General features: G+C 39.1%; 1 protein-coding gene across 1 annotated transcript; it reads left to right on the top strand.

Annotated features, from left to right (window-relative positions):
* Nucleotides 1–1,699: 1,699 nt before the first annotated feature.
* fkbp15b (FKBP prolyl isomerase family member 15b) lies at nt 1,700–22,834 on the top strand. The gene is made up of 29 exons (XM_062417520.1): nt 1,700–1,834; nt 5,368–5,471; nt 5,557–5,635; nt 5,873–5,942; nt 6,043–6,117; nt 7,144–7,242; nt 7,438–7,587; nt 7,693–7,761; nt 9,140–9,283; nt 9,484–9,632; nt 9,720–9,768; nt 9,883–9,999; nt 10,497–10,581; nt 10,679–10,791; nt 10,904–10,991; nt 11,105–11,214; nt 11,297–11,395; nt 11,532–11,626; nt 12,058–12,160; nt 13,852–14,023; nt 14,738–14,874; nt 15,549–15,704; nt 15,818–15,970; nt 17,149–17,241; nt 17,447–17,560; nt 17,929–18,036; nt 19,628–20,304; nt 21,672–21,780; nt 21,955–22,834. Exons 1-29 carry the CDS (start codon nt 1,785–1,787, stop codon nt 22,030–22,032), a joined length of 3,645 nt encoding a protein of 1,214 aa, XP_062273504.1. The 5' UTR covers nt 1,700–1,784; the 3' UTR covers nt 22,033–22,834.
* Nucleotides 22,835–25,125: the final 2,291 nt, after the last annotated feature.

Below are 25,125 nucleotides of genomic sequence, written 5' to 3'. Positions count from 1 at the left end.
TGTCAAAGGTCTGAAATTTCATATTAACATATGTACACTAACAGCTGTCATGTAATGAAACTAAGCAATGATGATATTACATATACAACACACATATAGACATATATGATGGATATCTAGTGATCTGAATCTGTTTTTTCTGTAGTGTCTACAGTATATCATTCACTTGAATATGCACTTGTATGCCTTATTTTACCTTCAAGTTGGGGCTGAGATAAAGTGCAAGAACAGTGGAATTGAAAAGCACTAAAGGCGGGTTGAGATGGGTCCACCCATGAGTCCAAGTCATATACCAACATCCTGCACAGACACTGTGGAGTTCATCCAAACACCAACCATCCTTTCACACATCTGATTATAGTTTTATTATGTGTGCTGCCAGGACTGACACAATGTTATGACAGATCAAAATGCTATTTGGAGTTCGGCCAACCAACGTAGTTCTTTTAATGAACTTGGCAACGAAGGAAGGCGTGAGATTAAAAGGAATTAACGTTGATTGTAGGAAATGTGGCTGTGTTGATGTAAATGTAATGAGATCTATTTTAGATGTGATGATAGGAGGACATTTGATAACAGGTCTGTGTGATCACAACCACCCATTCTGTTTCAAATACACAATACGAAATGTCTTTAACCCCCTAGAGACATTTACAATTGTTGACATGTGTTAATTGATTTTGACAACATATTCTAGAGACTTGTTACTCATGTTGTCATAGTAACAAATAATGTCAGGGTAAAGTGGCAAGCGACATTAGTGGCATCAAGAACATGATAATCATTTTACACTGAAATAATGAATTAATGTTTTATCAGACTCTACACAGAAGTAGCATTCACATATGTAGAGGTTATACTGTAGATTCCACTGGGTTAATTATACAGTATGTGAACATTTGAATACAATGTCCTTGAAATGGATCTCCATCAGCTCCAATATAATTTACCTCTAGGAATTTCTTTTTGCTTCCATAATTAATGTCTGTACAACCAGTCATACATTATAGATTTTATATTAAGAATATAGTCTCTAAACCGTCCTTCGAGGTCAGAGGTCAGGGTTGACTTAAAGCCAGCATCCCCCAACTGAGTAGCACGTTCAACTCACGATGACCTTGTGTTGCCTTCTTCCTCAGGACACAATCCTGTTAATGCTAGGAAAATTTAACATCCATAAATCCAACTTATCGAGGTCTCGCCCAACGTTTGAACTTTTCATTATTGAATTTAGAAAGTATTTTGAACTTATCTAATATATAAACAATAATAAATGTGCACATACAGTTAGTGTGGTTCAATCATTTTTTTAAGAAAAAGGATTTTATTGCCTTACTTTTCTGTTAAGTTATTATTTTATAAATATATCTTTTTTTAATTATTAATACTTTTACCCTATATCCTGCTCCCATGTTCAATGTATAAACCAACTGAAGGAGCAGCCATGCCTGTTATCTTTTCTGCTTTTGCCTTAAAGTTACATGCTCTCGGTGACGGTTACTGTAAATAAAGAGATGAAACAAAAACACAAAAACAAAAAAACAACCAAAAGAACAACCCTGTGAACAGCGAGTGTGTTTGGAGGAGCTTGAACATATTTCTACAAGAGTCGGTGGCGCCCTCTAGTGGTAGCAACCACTAACTAACCTCACGTCAGGTGGAAAGTCAGCTGATTCCCCCACTAACAGGAAGAGGAAGTCACAGTTCAACAAAGTAGTCATGTAAAAATAGCTAACTCATTTCAGTGTTTGTCTAATATTATAAACTAACTTGTAACTCAAAAGATGTTCGCCGGAGACGATGAAGACGGAGACTTCTTGTCTCCCTCTGGAGGGTGAGTTTATTTCCCCTCTCACTAAGCTAATGCTATTAGCCTGCAAGCTAACTAGCCTTTGAGCTATTCTCATCATGAATGTAATTATAATAATGATTGTTCTGCATGAGCCAGGGTTCATTGAAGATAAGTGCATTTGTATCCGGCTTGTGTGTAAGAAATACATTGTAGACAACGAATTAAAGTCGAGGGGATTTTTTATAAGCTAGTCTGTAATTCGGCTTATAATATTCACTAATATGAAATATTGTTTAAAATATTCATGTCATGCCCTTAATGATTTTATTAATAAGTCAAGAGAGGCTACGCTAAATGTTTTTCGTAATATAAATTCAATAAACATGTTTATGTCGAATTTTAAGTGTCAGATATAACTCATAGTAACTTACAATGCCAGATATATTTATAAACATTAGACAGTGGAACGTTTTTAATTAAATATTTTTTGAATGTATCCGGTCCTCATTTAAATAGCGTCACAAAAGAATGCACTTAGTTAAATGCTAACAAAAATGATATGACTAACAACCATGAACGTTGTGAATGACAGATCAGCTGCAGTGATTCCATATATGTGTTTATCACATGACTTCCTGTCTTTAGTTTGCCACAACATCTGATTTTCCATTCATATTTAATCCAGTGAGCTAGCTGCTTCCTGTTAAACACACAGTAAACTCTGGTGTGCTGCTCTCACCAAACTTCTATAATAAAACTGCTGCATTTTGGAGCTATACTGAATACATATCACACAGTGCTGTGAATTGAAAGTATGTATATGTGTCATATAGTTTCTAGCTTTATTTGTGTTTTGATAGAATATAGAGATAAATGTGATTAGATTAGATTGTACTTTATTAATCCCACAACGGGGAAATTCACTTGTAACAGCAGCAAAACAGAAGCAAAAAGATGTGTAATATACACTACTGAAAAGAAAATGGGCATCCACAACAAACAGAAACCCTTAAACATATACATATACAATAAATAAATAAATAAACAAACGAGTGCTAACCGAACTAAAACAAGTACTAGAAGTAAAAACAAGTACTAAAAGTAAAGTGACCAGAATATAAATAATATTGCACATTCGCATCAGTTTGCGATGTGAAAAATATAAATACAGATATAAATAGAAATATATATGGTGAGTAGTGGTGGTGATTGAGAGAAGAAACTACAACATGTTCAGATTGTGCAGGTGTTGTAGAGTCTGACAGCATCTGCAGAATCTCTCCTTCTTACACTGTGAGTGTAACAGTCTGCTGCTGAAGGAGCTACTCAGAGAGCCCACAGTGTCATGCGGGGGGGTGAGAGGTGTTGTCCATGATGGATGTCAGCTTTACTGATGATGTTGATGATATGAATAAGATGTAGCAGGAATCCAAACTGTGACCCCTCTGTTAGTCAGACTGGCTTACTATTAATATACCTTGTCTCTCAATTATAAGGCGTTCAGTTCCAGCACTGTGAGAGCGCTGTGTGATAGCAGCTCTGTCTGTGTGTGTGTGTGTGTGTGTGTGTGTGTGTGTGAGTGAGCTGAGGGAGGAGGAGGAGGAGGAGGAGGAGGAGGAGGAGGAGTAGGAGTGTTCATGGTGGCTAATTCCTCTCACATGCTGCTTGTTAGAAGAGTAAGGTGAAAGGCTTCTGCCACAGCCCATCTCTGCTCAGTGGAGCTTTAGAGCTTGAACCAGAGCTCCGTGCTCCGTGTTCTCTGCCGTTTGTGTTTTTTTTCTTCTGCTATGCCGTTGAATCTACCACGGTGGTGTGACCGCACCCGGCAGGGACGAGAGATCAAGTGGAGGTAGCCTGGGGACGGAAGAGCTGGAGCTGGAGCTATAAACGAGACTATAGAAGGATTTTTAACTCACACATGCAAACAGGCTGCCCCTCCTCATCCCAGTTCCTTACTGTCGGAGATGAGGGCCTCAAGGCTTTCAACATGTCTGTTCTAGGAGATGCCAGTGACTACCTATGGAAGGAGTTCCAGGGGTCAGTAAGAGTCAGCTGTGTGGTTTTCTGGGGATTCGACTGGATAGAAAAATAGTCTCGGAGCTGTGTCGACTTATTCTCACGGGTTTGACGCTGGTCGTTGGACATGATGAGACTTGCCTATGATAGAGGAAGTTGATGGAGGAGTTATAATCAATTGTTAGTAATCAGTTATTTGTCTCAGCATCGATTGACAGATAGGAAATTGACCCCTAACAATGTAATAACTGTTTATCAAGCAGAGTTCTCAGGTGTTTTATGGTTCCAGTTTCTTTCAGGATTTGAGCTTTTTTCGGTTTATATATAAAAAAGGAAGCGCGAACGTTCACGCTGGACCTTTTGAAACTGGTTTTGTAGCTTTCGACCGCATCTCATGGTCTTCCTCAGTAGTTCAGGTTTGAGAGAATGTGCTACGTAACTGTGTTGTTGTTATGTAGCTGCTTGACAACAGAGCAAAGCTCATTCACAGAGCGAGACTGTGAGATGTGGTTGAATCTGACAAAAAAAGCTAGTAAGTTTGACTTTGTTAAGAATGATTTTTTTTTTCATGTTTTATGTTTGCTCCAGTGTCATAGGTAGGAAGTAGGGTAAGGGTAACTTTATTGCTCCGCCTAGGTGGAAATTCAAAATTGATACAACAGTATCCTTTAAAAGTGATAAAAAACAAAATAAAAATACTATATACAATTTAAATGTACTCCATGGCAACTGAGCAAAATCCTCTGAAGAAGACCATGAGATATGGAAGAAATAACCAGAACAAGCTACAAAGTGAACTGTAAGTTAAGTTCACTTAGTTTTGGACTTTTGGTTGAACAAAAAAAACCAAAATTAGAAATTATGATGTTCTTAAATTTTTTAACCACTGTCTGAAATTTTAGATTAAATCATTCAGTGATAAAAATTTAAAAAAAAGATTTATTTGGGGCTTTTTTGCCTTTATTTATACAGTAGCTGGCAGTGAGGCCGACAGGAAACAGGAAGAGAGAGAGGAATGACCTGCAGCGTAGATCCCTGACTGGATTCCAACCAGGGACGCCACAATTACGTGCCATCATTTTATAAGTTTACAGTTAAACTGTTAAATATCATGCCTCCATTACAAAAACTCTTTCACAAGTGTTTGATAACCACATTCATTTTTTTACTTCCTAATATCGGTATTAGCATCGGCCCCAAAAATCCAATATCGGTCGGGCTCTAATAAAAAACGCCAGATGAATTGATAATGAAACCAATAACAAATTGTCGCTTTTGACCTTTTTTTTAGCGAGTTTATGCAGATAGAATGAACATAATGTAGCCCATTGTGTACTTGACTTTTAAACATTCATGTGGATTAAACTACAGTAACTCCTAAAATCCCCCAAATGAAGATGAAAGACTTGTATGAGCAGCTTTGTCCTCGGCTGAGATATTTCACTCAGTGTGGTTAACCGCAGTGTGGAACGAACCGTAGCCGATTATACGGTAGATTGTACATTTCAGGGCAAACATGAGTCTATCTAGATGATCTTTACACTGTTTTTTCTTCGCAGGGCCAAGCTGGCCTCCCTGTTCGGACTGGACCAAGAAGTCAGCCAGGGGAATGAGTCCTTCCAGTACACGGCGCCGAAGCAGCCCAGAAAGAGCCCGAATCCAGGTGAGAGCGTTGAGGACAGGATGATGAGGGTAAAGTTGTGCTGTGATGTAGATTCTGAATTGTCTTTTTTTTTGTCTGTTTACAGCTCCAGCTACCCAGAAAACTGCTGCATCACCTGGAGCTTCTTCAGTGATCATTGCCACGGCAGTCCAAGCCTTCAGATAGTAAATCCCTGCTTTTAATAATATATTTGAAAAATCTTTTAATGTCGCTTGAATTGCACGCTGAGAATTACTTCCAGCCTATTAACCATAAGGTGTGATTGCGAGTTTTACTAGTGACTCCCGAGAAACATTTATAGGAATCATAAAAACCTAAAACTGCAAGTCATGAACATTGAAATCACCTCATTATAAGGTCAAGTGAGACTCTCTCCTCTCCTGCTGTTTTGTCTCATGCAGTATTAACGGACAGTATGCAAAGCAGGGAAAGCTGGGAGCAGCAGTGCTGGGCAACCACACAGCAAAAGAGGTAGGAGCTTTAGGAATCGGTCACTCATTTGAGATTATTGGTCTGACTTTAGATTTTTTATGAATAATGCACCTCTTTTTTTCTTTTTTTTCTCCTGCAGTACAAGCTGCTTCTATACTTGAGCCAGCAGAAACAAGTGACCGCTGCCAAGATTCAAGCCGGCTTCGCTTTCACGGTGAGCAGAGACATAAAGGATGTTGGATGCATATGGAGAAGCATGACTGAATATCTCAATTCATACTGATGGGTTGACTAGTCAGTGTATCTAAAGACACATCACCTTTTAGGGCTTAAAATGTGTCTCAACAGAAGAAAGTTCAAAGCTGTTGAAATTTGAGTTTCTTTTGTTATAAATAATCTCCACAGTAATGCTGCTTGTCTGATTATTGTATTCTCCTGATCCTGATCTGTCAATATACAGTACTTTCTAATTAGTACAGTACATTCTACTAAATGACACAAGTCAATCAATCAATCTTTATTTACAAAGCACCAAATCACAACGAATGTAATCTCAAGGCACTTTTCACCTAGAGCAGGTCTAGACTGTACTCTTTAATTTAATAATATTTAAGTTTAGTCTTTGTCCCCACCCTACACAATTTCCTCATAAATACACTTCAGCCAGCCAATCAGAGCTCCTGTTTCTGAGGTGTGGGTTCACATCTTTAAAATAAAGCAAAATCTCACAAAATTGAAACTGTAAAAAATCCCCACAGATGAATAGTCAGATGGAATATCATAAACAGACATATTAGTAAGTAGCCCTTACAGGATTCATTTGATCTTATCAACTTTATTAACCCTTGACTCGTAGGAGACTTTACTTTGGCTTTTAAGGCACAGAGCAAAATGAGTGTTCATCTGGAGTTTGTGTACTAATGCAGGTCCAATAATCACCCTCCTTTTACCTCTGGCTTGGTTTCATTAAATTATGAAACTAAATGAGAATAAATGTGAACTTTAATTTAACTAGGTGCAAATGTGATTATTAGTTAAAAACACGGTAAGGAACTTGATATTATTAGTTAGATTTTTTTCATTTCATTCATTTAAATGTACATTGAATTAATCAATTTCTAACAGTGTTATAGATTTTTTTTAATTCATTGATTACAATTAAAAAGTCTAACAGACATTTTGTAGCTGACTTGTTTTATCCTCTCCGTGAGTCTGACCACATGTTCTGTCTCTCCTGCAGGTTCAGCTTAACAACTACTGCACTTTTTATGATGACCAGAGGCAGAATTGGTCTCTGATGTTTGAGTCAGAGAAAGCTTCAGCAGACTTCTGCAAAGAGGTAAATGACACAGTAACTGTTTGACCAGCAGTGTGAGTGACTAAGCAAACAGGCTGTTTGTGTTGACAGCACAGAGTCCACCAGTATCAGGACTGATCTGCAAGAACTCTTTATCTGTCTGAACTGCACTGGTGTCAAGTTGATTAAGTGATGTTGTTTATTAGATGATGACTTCTTTCCTTTTGTTCGTGTCAGGTGTGTTTGGCGAAAGCAAACAGCGCCTCCTCCTTAGATACGGCAGTGTTTCAGGATGTGACGATCGGGGAGGGCCAGGCTGTGGAGAATGGAGACTCTCTGGAGGTGGTGTACACAGGCTGGCTCCTGCAGAATCAAACCTTCGGACAGGTGATAACCCTCTTAATCTGTTATTTCATCAATTTCGTGTCCAGTTCTCGTGGGTCTTTTGGACAAGACGGTGCGTCACTCATAAAATGTGAAAACAATTTCCAGGTCTTTGACTCCAACCAGAACAAAGACAAGCTGCTACGACTCAAGCTTGGAGCTGGAAAAGTGATTAAAGTAAGTCAACACAGACTGTCCAAACAATCCCTGGTAAAACTTCTTTTAACACAATCACTGTTTTAGTTTAGTTTTATATACATTTTTTTTTTTTTTTTTTTTTTTTAAACTTTAATTACAATCTAATTTCTTACAATATACTATGATATCAAAGATATTTTGGAGGTAACATTTTGGTGCATTTGGCTGATATTTACAAGCAAAAAACCCCAAATGTGAGTCATAATTAATTTGTAAACATGATGATTTATAATGTATCTGTTACCTGCAGATCAGCTGTAAACACATTACGGCGTCGATATAAAGGCATCCAATAATCCCTCACTATGCCTCTATTACGTAGTGAATAATCATCCGGGTCTGTGCTACATGATACCCTTCTAATTCAATCCAATACAATCTAATTCAATCCAATACAACAGCTCTGTTATTAATTCTACTTTTTTGAAGTGTATACATTTTCAGTTATTGTTGATAATTCTACTTTATGTTTATAATTGAGGTCATAGTGGGTGGTGGTGTACTGGAGTGCATGTATTGAAAAGTGTTCCTAATATTTGGCTCAGCTCATGTATGTTAATGGAGGGGACAAAATATTAGGAACACCACCTGCTTCAACATCAATAATAATAATAATCATAAAGTGGAATTATCACCTTTCTGACAATGTCTACACAAATTAAAAATGTATAAGCTGAAATTATAAAGCTGATAATAAATAAATAATAAATAAAGCTGATTATAAATAAATGATAATAAAAAGCTGATGATAAATAAATAATCAAGCTGTAAATGAAAAATTGATGGCAAAGCTGTTGTATATATTGTATGTATATAATCAATAGAACAAATTTAACAAATATGAAGAACATTGAATTGCAGTAATGTCTTTTCTCCAAAGATTTAATGGGGAAAACAAACACTCAGAACTCAGTACAGGGGAAGCACTTCTTCCTCTTATATGGATCATGTCCGAGTGTTTATCAAATTACACTGCTGCTGTGACAGGTGTTACTTCCTCTTATAATATCAACAGCCTGAAGTCACAGTCTGTTTCTCTTTTTAATTAACCAAGAAGGGGGAATTGAGACAACTTAAAAAAAGAAAATGTAAATAAACAAAAACAACAGTTCCAAACTCAACTCAACCATAGTCCCTGAATATGTTTAACTTTTCTTACTAACTAATAAGGTAAAGACACATTTTTTGTGATATTGGCAACCATATTAAATATATACCTTTTCATGTGCTAGTGTGCTACATCCTTCCCACAGGTGTCGTCAGAATTCAATCAAAGAGAGAGAAAGAGGGACTGCCTATTACTGCTGCCTTGTTGTTACTGCCACATCAGTTCTCTTCCTGTCCTCTGTTTGAATAGGGATGGGAGGAAGGGATGCTGGGGATGAAGAAGGCTGGCCGTCGTCTTATTATTATCCCACCCAACCTTGCCTACGGATCTAAGGGAATCCCTGACCGCATCCCGGCTAACAGCACTCTGATTTTTGAAGCAGAGCTTCGACGGGTAACACCTTCTGGACATTTTCTGACATACTTAAACATTCTTCTTCAAGTCATAGCATTACTTAGCTATATCTGTGTTTATGGAGCTGTAGCTTACACTAGTTGTTTTTAATATTGATAAAAATGAGAGCGTTTTCTGTTAGATATGAAGGGTTTTTGCAGATTGGGTTCTGTCCTCTCATCTGTTTTTTTGTGTTTTAGGTTAAGTTTTCCAAGGAAAGTGGGTCTGATCGGGCCAGCGCCAGAGACTCGGCTGCTTCCTCCCTAGCTCCGTCCCCAGCCCCCAGTGTGGAGAATCTGGCTCCAGAGGCCCCAGTACAGCCGGCTGCCTCGGGCCCAGGCAGACCAGGGTGAGATTTCAGCCTCAGGAAGTGGTTAACAGCATTATAACTCCTTGTCATCTAAGCTGATTAGTCTTTGCTCTATTCTTTCCCCAGGGAGCCGCCACTTCGTGCAAAGTCAAACTCCCTCAGTGAACAGCTGGCAGTAAGTACACTCGCTCCTGATTAATGAAACACTTCTTAATCTTAATGTATTCTGGTATTCCGTTGTTGGGAAACTATATTTAATGGAATGCGTCCAAACCTTTTTCAACTTCAGAATCCAGACGCCACAAAGGCCAAGCTGATCTCTCGCATGGCGAAGATGGGTCAGCCCATGTTGCCTTTTCTGGCAGGAGCGACCAGCCAACCAGAATCGAGCGACTCTGAGCTGGAGGTGGGTCGACAGAATCCTGTAATGGAAGGGTTTAATGACCTGTAGATCTTAAACAATATGAGCAGCAGTATTCTACATTTTTCTTAATATCAACAGACACAAACTTACAATAAATTAAACCTAGTAGTATTGTGATAGACTATGTTTCCTAATCCTGTATACACCGTCCTATTGCCATATATACTTACTAAAACACCAAATGTATAACTATTACTCAAGTGATTGCTCAGGCTTGTTGATGCAAGATGTGGGCATTTACCAAACAGTGACAGTCTAATGCAACATGCTGCTGAGTTGCACTATGAGAAGTGTAGGATCCATTGTTTTGGGAGCTTGACCCATATTTTAGTGGTTTAAAGTTAGATATTTCAGCCTCTGCTGCCCTGATTTGACCATCCTTTGTCTCTTGACAATGCCCAAATTGTATGGAAGTGCAGTACCAAACTTTCAACATGTGGTGTCAGTAGTGAGTTGTGTCACCTTGTGATTTTCTGCAGGACACCAGCGGCGTCAGAGCGAAGGAACGACCTGCTGCTCCGTCTCCCGTGCAGATCTCCACTGCTGCTCCAGGTTCAGCACATGGTAACATTTGTCCACTTACAACCACTTGATAACAAACAACACAAATTCTTATTATGATGTACTGTACATTTCACCATTTTACTGTTACATTTTGTAGTTCCTCCTGCAGTACATCCCCATCCTCACACTGCTCAGCCTTCTGCCTTAATTCCTGTCATGACCACTGTTGCCCCACAGCCTGGGTTACCAGGCAACACCCACGCCTTTCAGGTTAGATCTGGCTGCCTTTTCTACAAGTTTTCCAACAATAAGTCATCATAAGAAAAAAGACAAATGTGGTGTTATCTCTTTAAATCAGCTGTTATATTATGTTGTTTCATAGCCTTACTCCTACACACAGAGCTCTGCAGCTCCAACCCAGCTGCAGCCTGTTGGCCAGGTGTACCCTGCACAAACTGTTCCCTACATGGGTAAGACTGCTCAATTCAGTGGTTACGAAAGCCATTATGATCAAACCAGAAGAGTGTGAGGTTTAGTTAATGTTTTATAGAATATGTAGTACAATTTGTTTTGTTTTCTTCAGGCTCCAGTGATGTGACTTCCTTCTTGATGACCGAGGCTCGGCAGCACAACACAGAGATCCGGTTATGTGTGGGAAAAGTAGCAGATAAAGTGGATCATCTAGCCTCAAAGGTATTACCTCAGTGTCCAAGACGGTTCATGAAGCAGCTTGAATGAAAGGTGATACAGTCATGTTTGTTTTCTTCTTCAACAGATAGATGACCTTCAAAGACAAGGAAGTGTCTCCATGGGTGTTCCTAATATGTCGATGGAAACCTCCATGATCATGCACAACATCCAGAGAATCATTCAGGTATATCGTCCAGTTGTGCAGTGCCTGATGTTTTGTGCTCAGCTTGTTTTAAAACACAAATACCGACTTCTTTCTATGTTGTTCTGCTGCTTCATGAGTGAATCAAATTGTTCTGACTGCTGTGTTTGTTTTTTAGGAAAACGAATGTTTAAAGAAGGAAGTCTTTGAGAAAAGCTCTCGTATTGAGGAGCAAAACCGCAAGATCGGTGAGCTCATTAACCAGAACCAGAGGTGAGACAGAAAATGTCAAATAGTCACAATTATGGCTGCGAGAAGGCCTGAATATCATGTCCTACCACAATTTCCAGTAGTGTAGTAAATATAGGAGTTGGGAAAGGTTATTTGGCTTTACAGCTACGCATAGCTGTGTAGCAATAACAATAATACCATATTTGCAAATGATTTAACAAGGGAAAGCATGTAGATAGAAAAAAACATAGGGCCCAGGACCAATCATTTGGGTACCCAAAGCTTTACCTTAAAAAATTCAGACATTGTATTTTTGTAGCTTAGACTTTGGATTCTGTTTGATAATTATGAATAAAACCATGAAAGCACTTTCCAGTAGATACCAATATGCTTCTCCAAGTGACTTAGAAGTATGCTTTTAATGAGAAATGTGTTTAAAGTGGACCTAATGTGGTGGTGTTGTGGTTGTCCAGCTACATGGAGCAGAGCAACCTGCTTCTGGAACAGAGGAACGACTCCCTCAAATCTTCGAGTGAACAGAATCAGGCCCGACTACTGCAGGCAGAGCAGGACAAGGTGAGAGCTTCTCCAGACTGATGAAAATGCAGGGCAACTGGTACTGTGGAGTAATCTCTGTTCCCTTTGTGTGTTTTTTCCTTCTTAGATCTTCACTATGACACTATAACAGGCATGTGTTTATTCTTTGGTAATACTTAAAGGACGTACTGCAAAAAGTAGTAGTAAATGTGATCCACTTAAACTATCATTTTTGTATTCTTTTTCTTTTTCACTTGCCAAAAAGTGTCAAAGTTGCGATCACTTTGGTTTTGGTGGCAACTATGAAGATGACATCTCAAAGTCACTGACAAAGAGTATTAGGTTTCAGTCGGGTCTAATAAGTTAGTTACATCCTGCCTTCATGGAAGATGAATTGACAGCATTTCCTCTAATCACCACCTGCTGGAAACACCAAGTGCTCAAACTGTAAAGACTGATAATTACACCTTGAGGTGGACTGGCAGTTTACCAACTACTGTGTTAACAGTGTCACAGCTCTTGTCAATCAGATGTATTTGTCTTTTTTTAATAATGGCAGTGGTTAGTCCACAAGGCAGTTATTATGTTTTTAAAAAAAACTTCATTTCCAACAGAAATGAATGTTGGATAATGTGTATTTCTGAAATGATCATGTCTTTAGATATCAATATCAAGATCTTGCATTATGGGTCTTGGGGTGATTGATCTGACTGACACACACCTCCACACTGTGCATGTGGCTTTGACTTAGCATGTGGGAATGATACAATCCACAGTTGTCATGTAGCTGTGTGGGTTCTCCCAATTTGAATAATGCTAACATTAACATTACTGTAATCCTGATCTGTATGAGAGATAAGTGATGAATTTGATTAGAAACTAAAGAGCACCTGCATCATTATCTCCTGTTTGAAGTGATCTTGAACACACACACACACACTGTACAAGGTTTTGCATTTATTTAATAATTTACCGTTCCCTGTTACAAATCTGATGCTGATGATAACTGCTCTCTGCCTGGTTATTCTGAGGAAAATCCAGCATTTACTGCTCTCTCTTCTCAGCATGCACTGCCTCAGGACCTGAGCTCCGGCCAGGTGAGCCTGTTTTCTCTGTGTACTGCTACCAGACTGCGGTCAAATAGTATCTGCAAGAAAAAAGAAAAGAAATGACAGAGTGAAAAAGGCTGAGTGCTCTCAAAGTCATCTGTTTGCTTCACTGCATCCGAATCTTTCTTTTAAGTCTTGATCAAACATTTGTTGTTATCGGCTTCAGCTCAAGAGGGATTTGCTTTAAATCTATATGTTATTATGTCCTATATCATTTCCACCAACCCCTAAAGTCACAGAACACTATAAATCAATGTAAATATTTTTCTTTTCTCACTTAGACAGTTACACAAAATCTGAAGAATGGAGTGTAACTACTGTTTGACCCAGATCTGAATCATCCTGTTTATATCATTCTCCACTAACATTTTAACTAACTTTTCTTTATTCTTTTTTTCCCCCTTTTGGTCTATTTTTTCCATCAGCCATCACTCACCTGCCACTTCTCTCCCACAGGTTACTCCACTAGCCCCAGTAGCCACTCATCCAGGCCGTCACTGCCTTGTTCCACTGTCTCTGTGTTGCCCGGGCTTTTTACTTTGCTGTAAACCGCCGCCGGTACATTTAGCTCTTCTCAACCCCCCTTTTTTGTCCCCCTCCTCCTCTGCGTTTCTCCATCAGGGTCGTCTGACGGAGGATCTGGCTTCGGCTACATCCCGGCTGTCTCAGCTGCAGCTGGAAGCTTTGGCGCAGCAGCAGAAGGCTGCGGAGCTGCAGACTACACTGAACTCAGCGCTGCAGGACTCTGAGAGCCACTGCCAACGCATTGCCGCCCTGGAAACACAGCTGGAAGGTTTGTGGAATTTGATCTTAAAGGTGCAGTGTGTAGATTTGGTGCCATCTACCAAAACAGACTTGGCAGAAATGGAATATAATACCACTATTTTCTACATACTGGTCCTTTAACATTGAACATTTCACTAGGTGTTTTGCTCATCTTATACAGTGTAATATAAGAGTCCTGCAGTAAATCCTACCTTCATAAAGGTTCTAATGTTCAGCTATTTTAGAGAAGGGTTAACGCTTAATTATCATTTTGGAAGACGTACAGTAGATTTTGATGTATTCTAATTAAAAAATCCGCTCTAAATCTAAAAGCTTTGCCACATTTCTCAGTATAATGCAAATCAGTTCAATAGTAGAACAAACTACTACTCTCAAAGTGACCATACAATTGAGTGAACACCTCTTTAAAACTTCTCTTCAACAAACAAACCATCTAACTAAACTGACAACTGGTGTGTATTTTACATTTTCATACAGATATCAAACAGTATCAGTTATGGCTTTTGTATATGGTTGCTGGTTGTTGGTAGATGTTGTACACCTGTGAACAACAGGTGAGTCTGCTGCGACTGTAGATTGTGCTGCAGAAAGCTGTTTTATCTTTTTTTTTTTTTGTGTGTCAATAGCTCAATTACTTTTTAAACCAGCTGTGAAGAACTGAAAAATGCAGACTCAAATTGAGCTTTCTCTGAGACACACTCTGTGTGTGTGTGTATTTCAGAGCTGAAGGAGGCAGCCGAAAGAGCCCAGGCTCAGTACCGCTCAGAAAAGCAAAAACGCAAAGAGATGGAGCTGAGAGTCAACAACATGGAGGAGGAACTGCAAGACCTGAAGACTGACAAAGAAAGCCTGGAACGAGTGAGTACTCTTCACATGTTTATCCTCAGGTAGGGGAGACTTGCACTCAGGTTATGAACTTTATGTTACAGTACATAGAAGCAGGGTGCGATTTGCCAGGGTGAACATCCCCCCCCCCCTCTGGTGTATATACCTGCCTCTGCTGAGTTATTTTTATCCCCAGTGGGAGCAAAAATCTATCCCCCACATAGTGATTTATGCTTCTTCACCTATAGACCATATAAGATATCTGAAATAGAAGTTGGCTCCTAAAAATATCTAACTGAAGCTGCAACGTGAGAACAGTCTATAGTGCAAACAGTTCAATTTTTTTTAAATGGACTAAAATATTCCGTTACATGCAAGTTCAAGTTCTGTAATTGTTTTATTAAAGTTCATAATTATTTATAAATGTCACTGTAACAGCTGCAAGAAACAGCTTATAGGCTTCATCGTCTATAGGCCAGATGTGATTCTGATTTATTTTCATGAATAAAAACATTTCCAAAACACCCCCCCCCCATTTTTTTTCACAAATTGCACTCTATATAGATGTTACCATAGATACTATGAAAACTCACAGGACACACGGACAATATGTTAAAGACTTAGAAAGTATTCAGGCAAACACTCTTTGAAATATAAAGTAGGTGTTCTGTACATGCTGACAAACAGTTGGTATCCTTTCTTTTCAGACTCTTTCTGAAAGGAAGAAGAAGTGGCAAGCTGAGCGCCAGCAACGGGACGAGGAGGTGGAGGAGCTCCGCAGGAACAACCAACAGGAACTGGACAACCTCCGAGTACAGCTTCGCAAAGCCAGGACTAGCACTGACAACGCCGCATCGGAACAGGTTGGATGCAGTGAAGAGGCAGAAATATCATTGTTCATATGATGCTTTAATGACTTGTTATCAGTCTCACAAGACCTGTTAGATTTTTAACATTGCTATGTAATGTGCTGCAGTTGTCTCAGCTGCAGGCGGAGCTGGAGGAGGAGTGGAAGGGGAAGTGTGAGCAGGCATTGGCCTCGGCTAAAGAGCAGCACAGCAGAGAGGTGGCTGAGCTGACAGAGCAGAGAGACGCTCTGCAGGAGAAGCTCACACAGTTACAGGAAAAGGCAAGCTAGTCATAAGACACAAGCACACAGAGCTCAACTGTCCTATCGCTTGTTGACTTCAGGAGGAACTCTGATTTTATACAAGAGCTTTCTGTGTCAAATGAGACTTCCTCTTTATGAGTGATGAGGCTGTGAAAACATCTGTATGTCTTCTGTGGCTCTAGAGGTGAACCTTGGTGATAATGCACAGACCTGAGTGTTTATCAGACATGGAGAGTACAACAAAAATATTATATTGTTAGCATTGTGGGATAGGTAGTATCTACTGTTTTTGGATTTTGACCAATATTAAGGACTAAAAGCCAGGATATTTCTGCCTGCTGCATCAATTTGCACCTCTCTTTTATTTAAATCCCTCCTGTTAGACCCCAAAGAGCCCATTTAATTTGATGTTTTTAATGATACAAGAGGGATGTTTTTTTGTTGTTGTTGCTGCTCAAAGAGTCAAAACAAATTGGTACCAAAGTGCAAAGATGCCACCTTAACATTTTGTAGGCTAGCTGGTTAGCTAAAACAGTTAGGCCAGCTATTTAGCTAAAACAGTTACTGTAGGAGAGCTAGTTAGCAAAAAAGGTTACTGTAGGCCAGCTAGTTAGCTAAAACAGTTACTGTAGGCCAGCTAATTAGCTAAAACAGTTAGCCAAAACAGTTACTGTAGGCCAGCTAGTTAGCTAAAACAGTTACTGTAGGCCAGCTAGTTAGCTAAACGGTTACTGTAGGCAAGCTAGTTAGCTAAAACAGTTACTGTAGGCCAGCTAGTTAGCTAAAACAGTTAGCCAAAACAGTTACTGTAGGCCAGCTAGTTAGCTAAAACAGTTACTGTAGGCCAGCTAGTTAGCTAAACGGTTACTGTAGGCAAGCTAGTTAGCTAAAACAGTTACTGTAGGCCAGCTAGTTAGCTTAAACAATTACTGCAGGTCAGCTAGAAGGCTAAAACAGTTACTGTATGCCGGCTTGTTAGCTAAAACAGTTGCTGTAAGCTATCTAGTTAGCTAAAATAGTTACTGTAGGCTAGCGAGTTGGCTAAAACACTGTTTTACTGTTCACATAATGAAAACGTGTTTATTTTTTTAGGTTTGGTTAGTCAGCTTTTCCTTTGAGGTGCATGTTTAACTGGAAACAAGGACACGTTGGTTAAATAGTGTGATATAATGTGATGCATCCATTCTGCTCAACAGTTTACGGTTATGAAGCAGTCGAGAGATTCAGAAGACCAGAGTTTGCTGCAGCAGCGGGGGCAGACTGAGGAGCTGCAGGCCCTTCAGGAGAAAGTAAGATGGATGACTTGTTGTCTGTCAGCATGCCCTTTAATTAGATTAAATAGTCATCATTGGAAGGGAATGCATCTGTCAGGGATGTTACTTTACAGGAATTCTGTAGGACATCATGTTTACATACACAACTGCCATTCATAAGTCAGGCAAGATTCATTGAATGACTTATAATTGTTGATGTTTGTATGTTATTCTCTTTAAGTACTCAGCCCTGGAGCAGCAAGGAGCGGCTGTGAGGGAGAAACTGGAGAGAAGAGTGGCAGAAGTGGAGAAGAAACTGACCGAGCAGGAGGATTCAGGAGATACTGCAGCAGAGGTGAAACATCATACACAAACAAACAGAATACTCATATGAGGGTGTGTCGTTTTGGGAAAGTAGCAGGATCTAAATATGACCACCAGATGTCAGTAAAGGACTGCTGAGTGTAGTTCCCAGCTTTAATTCCACCACTCACAAAACAGGACGTTACAACCAAAAGAGACATGCAAATGTGGTGCAGGAAATTCCCCCTTTGAGTGTGTAATATTCCATCAAAAACAACATTAAAAAAAGAGTATAGGATGCCGCGGAACATCAGAGGGCCATGTTGACAGGTGGCTTTTACCTGAATTCTTTGCTTTTGTCTCCTTTTGACAGGTCTTAGGAAACAGGAAGATAACTGTGTCATTGTTATGTACCCGCAGGTGAAGCGTGTGATGAACGGCGTGTTCCATTCTCTGCGAGGGGAGTTTGACCTCAGTGAATCTTACAGTGGCCAGGCTGTGCTGGGGGTGATTGTTAGTACCATTAAGGTAAGTGCTTTTAAAGAGCGGACAAAGCACTGCATCTCAAACATAACGGCCAAATGTAATTGTTGAACATGTCATTAAAAACCATGAGCATAAATCTGCTGCTGTAACAGCCTCCACTCTGTTTGCAGGGTTTTCTCGCATTGAGCCACAAGAGAATTATATAGTAGAATACCCTCCCTAACTAGCTGAAATATATTGTATTATGCAGCATTAAGATTTTTGTGTATGTTTTAATTCATTAAGTCATTAATTAAGTAATGTTCTCTCCCTCACCATTTTCTAAAGAGGCACTGTAGTGGGGCTTTTAGTTTTGTCTGTACATTTTTTTCAATTTAGTACCTCAAAACCACATAGAGTAAAGTTGTTTTGGTTTCTATTTAGTCCCTCCCCCCCTTTTCTCTCTCTCTCTCTCTCTCTCTCTCTCTCTCTCTCTCTCTCTCTCTCTGTCTGTCTGTCTGTCTCTCTCTCTCTCTCTCTCTCTCTCTCTCAGTTCTCAGGGTCTGGGAACTAGTTATCATTCCTTCTAAAAAATTAAATGACATGATCTGAATCTGCTTAAATTGCACTTTCACAAGTTCCATACAATCACATTTGGTTGTTTATCACAGGTATAATATTATCCTCACCCACCCAAGTATATACACTCACTTTATACACCCCCCTAAACCCTCAGATATAGACACATAGCCACAGACACTTACCAGCACAGACACACTCACTCTCACACACACACACACACACACACACACACACACACACACACACACACACACACACACACACACACACACACACACAAACACAACAAAAAAACTAACAAAAGAAACCCACTAGGTTCTTAAATTTGATAGATTTTGGGTGATTTGGGATTCTGCGACTCCACCCACTCTACAAAGCTTCATGAATTAAACTCCATACTTGTTCCTGTCTTCCAGTACTTTCCTTTCAAAGTTTAAATAATATTTCATTAATGTGAGGTTTTTGTGTTTTGGAAGAATAAATAGAGAGTGAGAGATCACACCTGAACCAAAATAAACTGATTTGCACACAGAGAAGCACACTGCATCTTGTATAGTAATGCGAGACACGCTATCTAACTGCTTTCCCAGAGTACACATTAATGAGGTTGAAAAGGGTAATGCCATCCATTAGGTAGTCTAAGTAGTTGTTTGGTGTCTCCCCACAGATAATAGTCCTCGCCAAAATCTTGCAAAACAGTCCTAGAACATCATACCTCAGTAGATACTGTGCATTCACCAAACCTTGATTTTTGTAGTCTGAGTCATCATCACTCTTATGTTACCTGCTGCTTCTTTTACTGTTCTTTTGTGACCTTGACAATAAAGCACTTACACTTGATTGTGGCGAATTTGGCCCAACAGAAATTTGATGAAGTGGCATCCTGAGTGTCATACTGGAAGTCACAGTGTCACAATCTGCTGTACAGTGCCAGTGGAGATAACACGGCTTAATGCTCCATCTATGCAAATGGCAGTTGAAAGCCGTCTATTATCAGTATCTATCATAATTTAATCTTAAGACTTTGAAGTACATGTTTTGCTGACCTCTCTTTAATCATGTTTTTTTCTAGAATGTAACTCTGCAGCTGCTCACTGGCACAGAAAGATCCTCGCTGAGACCGAGCAAGAAGGACGAGTCAGCAGAGGAAGAGGAGGAAGCAGGAAGTGATGATGTGCAACAAAAAGAGGAGAGAGCTCCGCAGAATGCGCACGTGAACGGAGAGAGAGGAGGAAGAGAGGAAGAGAAAGAGGAAGAGCGAGAGGTCGAATCGAAGTCTCATCAGCTCAGCGAGGCCCAGGAAACAGCAGCAGAAACAGCAGCAGAAACAGCAGCAGCAACAGCGGTGGAGGAAACAGAGACAGTTGCTGATTTAGAGACACAAAACCAGTCTGAAGCTTCCCAGGCAACAGATCTGGTTTCATCCACTGAATCCAAACCACAGGAGGCCCCAGTTACTGAAGTGTCAGAAGTACAGCAGGAGCAGGAAGAACAATCAGTTTCTGAAACATCTGCTGAGAATAAAGACAGCAATGAGACTGTAGCTTCAGACAACGAAGCTCATGTGATTTCATCAGCTGAGGTCAGACAGGAAGCTGAGTCAGAAGCAAACAAGGTGGACAGGGAGAGCGTGAATGATGGAGAGAATCAAGAAGAAACAAATATTACTTCTAAGAAACCCTTCGGACCCCCTGCCAACCCACCTCCACCACCGAATGCACCCGAGAGCAAGCCGGGAGAAAACACAAGGTGAGAAATGATTGGCCAGCACTGTGACACAGTGTTCAGTCTGAACAAAGTTTGACTCCCAGTGATTCCAGTAAGCAGTGGAGTGAATGTGATGCAGCATCACTGGTATTGTTCTAATGTTCAAGTAGTAGAGGAAGTCAACACTACAACCACTGTAGGCTTCCAAACATTGAGATGCTTTTAGTTATTTGTTTCTTTCACAAACTCTTAAACTTGATTTGAAAGTTTTTCTCTTGACATCATCTGGAAAGATATATAAGACTCAGTCAGGTAGCAAAACATGATGCGTCAGTAGTAATTCTACCAACCTCACCTTTCAAATATATGCTTCTGAAAGCTTCAGGATAAATTAAATGCCAGATTTTAGTACATATATCTGATTTTATTAGGCCACTGTGGCCAATTTTGCAAACCAATGAGCAGGCCTGTTGTATGGTATAATTTGATTTTTTTTTATGATTTTGGTATCAATTGATAACATACTTTGATTTTTCAACTATTTATTTTGTTACATTAGTCAAAAACAGACATTCCTCTCTGGGTTATTTTACCTATAAACAATTTCTCAGTTGATTTTCCATAACCGTATTTATCAGTATATAACTATATATATACCTTAAAAGAGGATTTCATCCATATTGGCCACTCTTACACTCATTTGTTAAAGCAGAGACACACTGGTGGTTTTGCATGTTCAGGCACAGCACAGTATTAAAAGTAACCTTACAGACTTGAAATATGACAGAAAATGCATCTTATTTTTTCTTCAAAGTTACATTATGGCTTTAAAGCAGGGAATGTTTTCAAATCTGCTATTTTAATTATCATTATTATCATGGCACACGTTATAGGTATTGCTTATTTTAAGTTAAATATTGTAACAGCATTGTTCATGTACAGTGTTTTTTAACATGTGACTCATAATTGATGGATGTTAAAGCATCCTTGATGCACTACGAAGTAACAGCAATACCAAACCACCTTTGTCAAATTAGACATTTTAAAATTTCAAACTGTACGGAAAACAGCAGCTGTGAGGAATGAAAAAAATTAAACCCAAAACCTCTGATATGCATGGAAACCAAAACACTAATAGAAAATATGTGCTTGTTTAATTTAACCACATGTATATGTACTTCCAGGAATCAGTGTTGTTGACTAAACTTCTTTTAACTTGACCAAATGTCTAACATGTTTGTCCGTTATTCCGTAATCTGCATGTATTCCTGCACACTAACTGCCCGTCTGACCTGCTTTTCTCTCTTGCTTGATCCTCATTTATCCCTTTCTCTCTCTGCCTCACTGTCCTTCTCTCTGTACGACCCCACTTCCCTCCCCACCTCCCTCTTTTTCTGCTATTCTCTCAGTCTGACTGGGGGAATGAGTGAGGAAAATGGAGAGGAGCCATTTTTCCAAAGCACAGCTCCCACCAAACCCCCCGCACCGCCCAGCGAGGAGGAAGAGGAGGATGAGCTGGTAAGGAAGGATCTGTAGAGTTCAGTTTGAGTTCTAAGATTCGAATCCATCCCTCTGATCCCAACCCTTCCCTTGTGTTTTTTGTGTCAGTGTCAGTTTAACACCACATTTTATACTGCTTTAAAATGATAATCCATCAACACAACATGGTTCATATCTCTTGTTTATGTGCAGAGCTTGAAGGGGCGTCCGCCGCCGGCTCCACTGTTTGGTGATGAGGAGGAGGAGGAGGATCTGGACTGGCTGAACTGATCTGATCTGAGCTGCAACTAGAATATTTCATTACCGTGTCCTAATGATCGACATTAAAAACAGGCGCGTGGTGCTTTACCAGCTGTCTCTGCTCCAGCGCAGCAGTGAAGACGATAAGTGGAGCCTCTGCTGATGAACTTGATTAGACAGAGCAGACAGACAGCCTGGCTCTTCACCTCTACATCGACCTGCTGCTGGCTCACAACTGCTGCCACAGCATCCCCGGAGAGCAAAACTACAATCTAAAAACTCTGATTTTTGGTTCATATTACAAGCCTGTAATTCACAGAGGAATCTAAAGAAAAGCTTTTCATTTATTAGTTATGTGATATCTGTCGACGATTTACGATTTAATCCCAAATTTTATATGTGGCACTGTAGCAGATACATTTGTTGAATCAGCAATAATTCTGTTGTCAGTGTTTTCAGACTATACCATGACATGGTTTTTAATTATTAGCTTGCTGCTGCTTTAAAATTATAACTTTTAAACAATTCTTTGCTAACTTGAAAATCATCCCAGGAAATAAACGACATGGAAAATGTGGCCTTTTATCTCTCCTCTTTATGTTTTGTTGTGTGAGTTGAATCTGCTGTGTCAGCAGTAGTTAAGATGAATTATTATGAGGTTAGTCCCGTAGTAGATATTTCATAAACCTTTCAAACAAATCAGCCTGTCATTAAATTCTGTATTTTGAATTTGATTTATGTCAGTCTTTCAAATTGAGTGTATTTGTTTGTCAATGAATTGATATTAATGTTGAAATGAATTAATATTGATTAAATAGTTTATAAAATATGATTGGATGTTGTGGATGCCTCTGACCAGCAGGGGGTACTGGAGCCCCTTGTAAAAGATTTTACTGTTGCCAAGCAACAGAGGCGCTAGCCATGAACAGCAGCTGCCTGCTTGAAGCTGCCGTTGAACTGGAGTTAAACACTTTCTAACAGTCATATGAAAGGTAGGCTGACATTTCACTACAGTAGTAAAGGTTTTATTATACATGAAGTAAAAGCTGAAGTTACATTTAAACTGACTAAATGTATCATTCACACAACAGTAGTTTCAAACTTTTGTCTTTTCCTTGAGAATGAATAGTTTTCACGTGACTGACAACTATGGATAGAGCTTCCTGTAAAGACAACATAACATTAATGTCGTCATGAAACATTTTTATAGTTAGCTCACAATACAAAAACAAAATGCTAACCTACAGAATAGCTTATCAATAAACGTTAGCTAGCTTTTTAGGTAAATGTATATGTTATAACCAGGTGTGCCCTCAATGAATAAACTACTGTCAAGTGACAACGGTTAGAAGTGAGTTCATTGTGCACAGTACACAATGAATATAAGCACTACCAGAGGCAGGGCACATATATGTAGACGTATGACGTCAGCGTTATAATCCTCTGTTAGCCTTTTTTACGTCCTGTTCAAAGTCAGGTCTGTAAATGAACCTGTCCTACATGTCGTTACATAAACGCGGTTGAGATATAATCTACTGACATAACTACAAAAGTCACTTTTCCAGTATTTCCTGGTGTTGTGACAGTTAGAGCTGCTCTGCTTTAAAATGAAGTACATCAGGTGGGATATATCTATCAACATGGACTCAATATTATTGCCTCACTTTTCTAGCTGAAAGAAACATTAAAAAATGAACGCCTTTCATTTTAAGCTCATTTAATAACTGTGCCCAAACCAGGGTTATTATAGTTAACTAAAACTAAAACTAGCAGTAAAAAAGTAAGTAAGAGTTTTGTAAAAAAAAAAAAAAAAAAAAAAAACGAAAACTAAATAAATACTACAATGTACAATGCAAAAGTAACTAAAACTAAAGTGTATGGCAGATCAAATCAGCTAAGTTTTAGTTTTCTTTTCATTTTCTCCATTTGTACTGTATTGTGTTCAGTTTGACTTGTTGAGATAACGGGCTAGTACCAGTAGGGAGAACACAGTGTCAGCATTATTTCATCATTTACAGCTTCTACTAATCAACTAAAACTAAGACTAAATAAAAACTAAACTAAAACTAGTCAATTCCTCAAAATAAAAACTAAACTAAAACTACTTCATCACTTGTTAAACTAAATCAAACTAAATTGAAATAACAAAGCAAACTGAAAAACTAAATAAAAATAAAAACTAATGGAAATTTTAAAACTATAATAACCCTGGCCCACACACATTACTAGAAGACCATGGAATGGAGCTATCATTGCTATCATATCACCAAATGACTAACCTTTATTGTTATTATTAATACCTAACTTAGGTAGCTCACAGTGATATGTCATTCGGTTGATGTATCAAATCTTGAAATGTTAACTGGAATTTAGCAATTAAGCAATGACCATAACATTTTTGTTTCATATAACTTCATGTATGAGGTTGTGTACATATAACAGAGTGACAGGTATGGGATTAAACAAAGCTGCAAGCATTCTTCAGTGTGTCTTTTTGTGCATAAAATTGTGTCGAAAATAAATCATGAATGTTTCTTTCAGGGTTTGTGTCCCTCTGTCAGCTGAGGCATGGGAAGCCCCTCCACTGCCACTCTGGATGAAGTTCATTGTCTCTGGCCCCTGTGCTCCCACACCTGCTGCTGGGAGGCTGAGGGGAGGATCCATGCGGGCAGACCTCGCATGTTAAAGGTCCTCACCTCCAGCAGGGCCTCAGTAACAGCTGCTGATGGTAGGCACACCTGTAAAAAAAAAAACCTCTAACCCTACTTTTAACAGATGTACTGGCATGTCTTTTTTATTTTCCATATATTTTAAAGTTAATGTTATTTAAGTTTTTTTTGTTCTATTTCTCACAATTACATTCAAATATATAAACAAGGAGCAACAAAACAAACAAAATCATCAGTTAACATTTGAAGAGGTAGTAGGAAGAAGTTTTCTAGTCCTATCCCACCTTCTTCTTTTTTGTTGTTGCTTAAACAATAAAATGAATGAATACAAACTAAGCATTGAAATAATACAAGAAAAAATCCAATTAAAAAAACAAGCAAAACGTCATAAATCCATTCCATTTCTGTTCAATATGTTATTATATAAGTCTTTTTTGATTAGTGTTCCACATGT

The sequence above is a fragment of the Scomber scombrus genome, chromosome 4 (genome assembly GCF_963691925.1).
Source record: "Scomber scombrus chromosome 4, fScoSco1.1, whole genome shotgun sequence".
In the NCBI taxonomy this organism is placed as follows: domain Eukaryota; kingdom Metazoa; phylum Chordata; class Actinopteri; order Scombriformes; family Scombridae; genus Scomber; species Scomber scombrus.
This window is presented reverse-complemented; position numbering and strand designations above follow the sequence as displayed.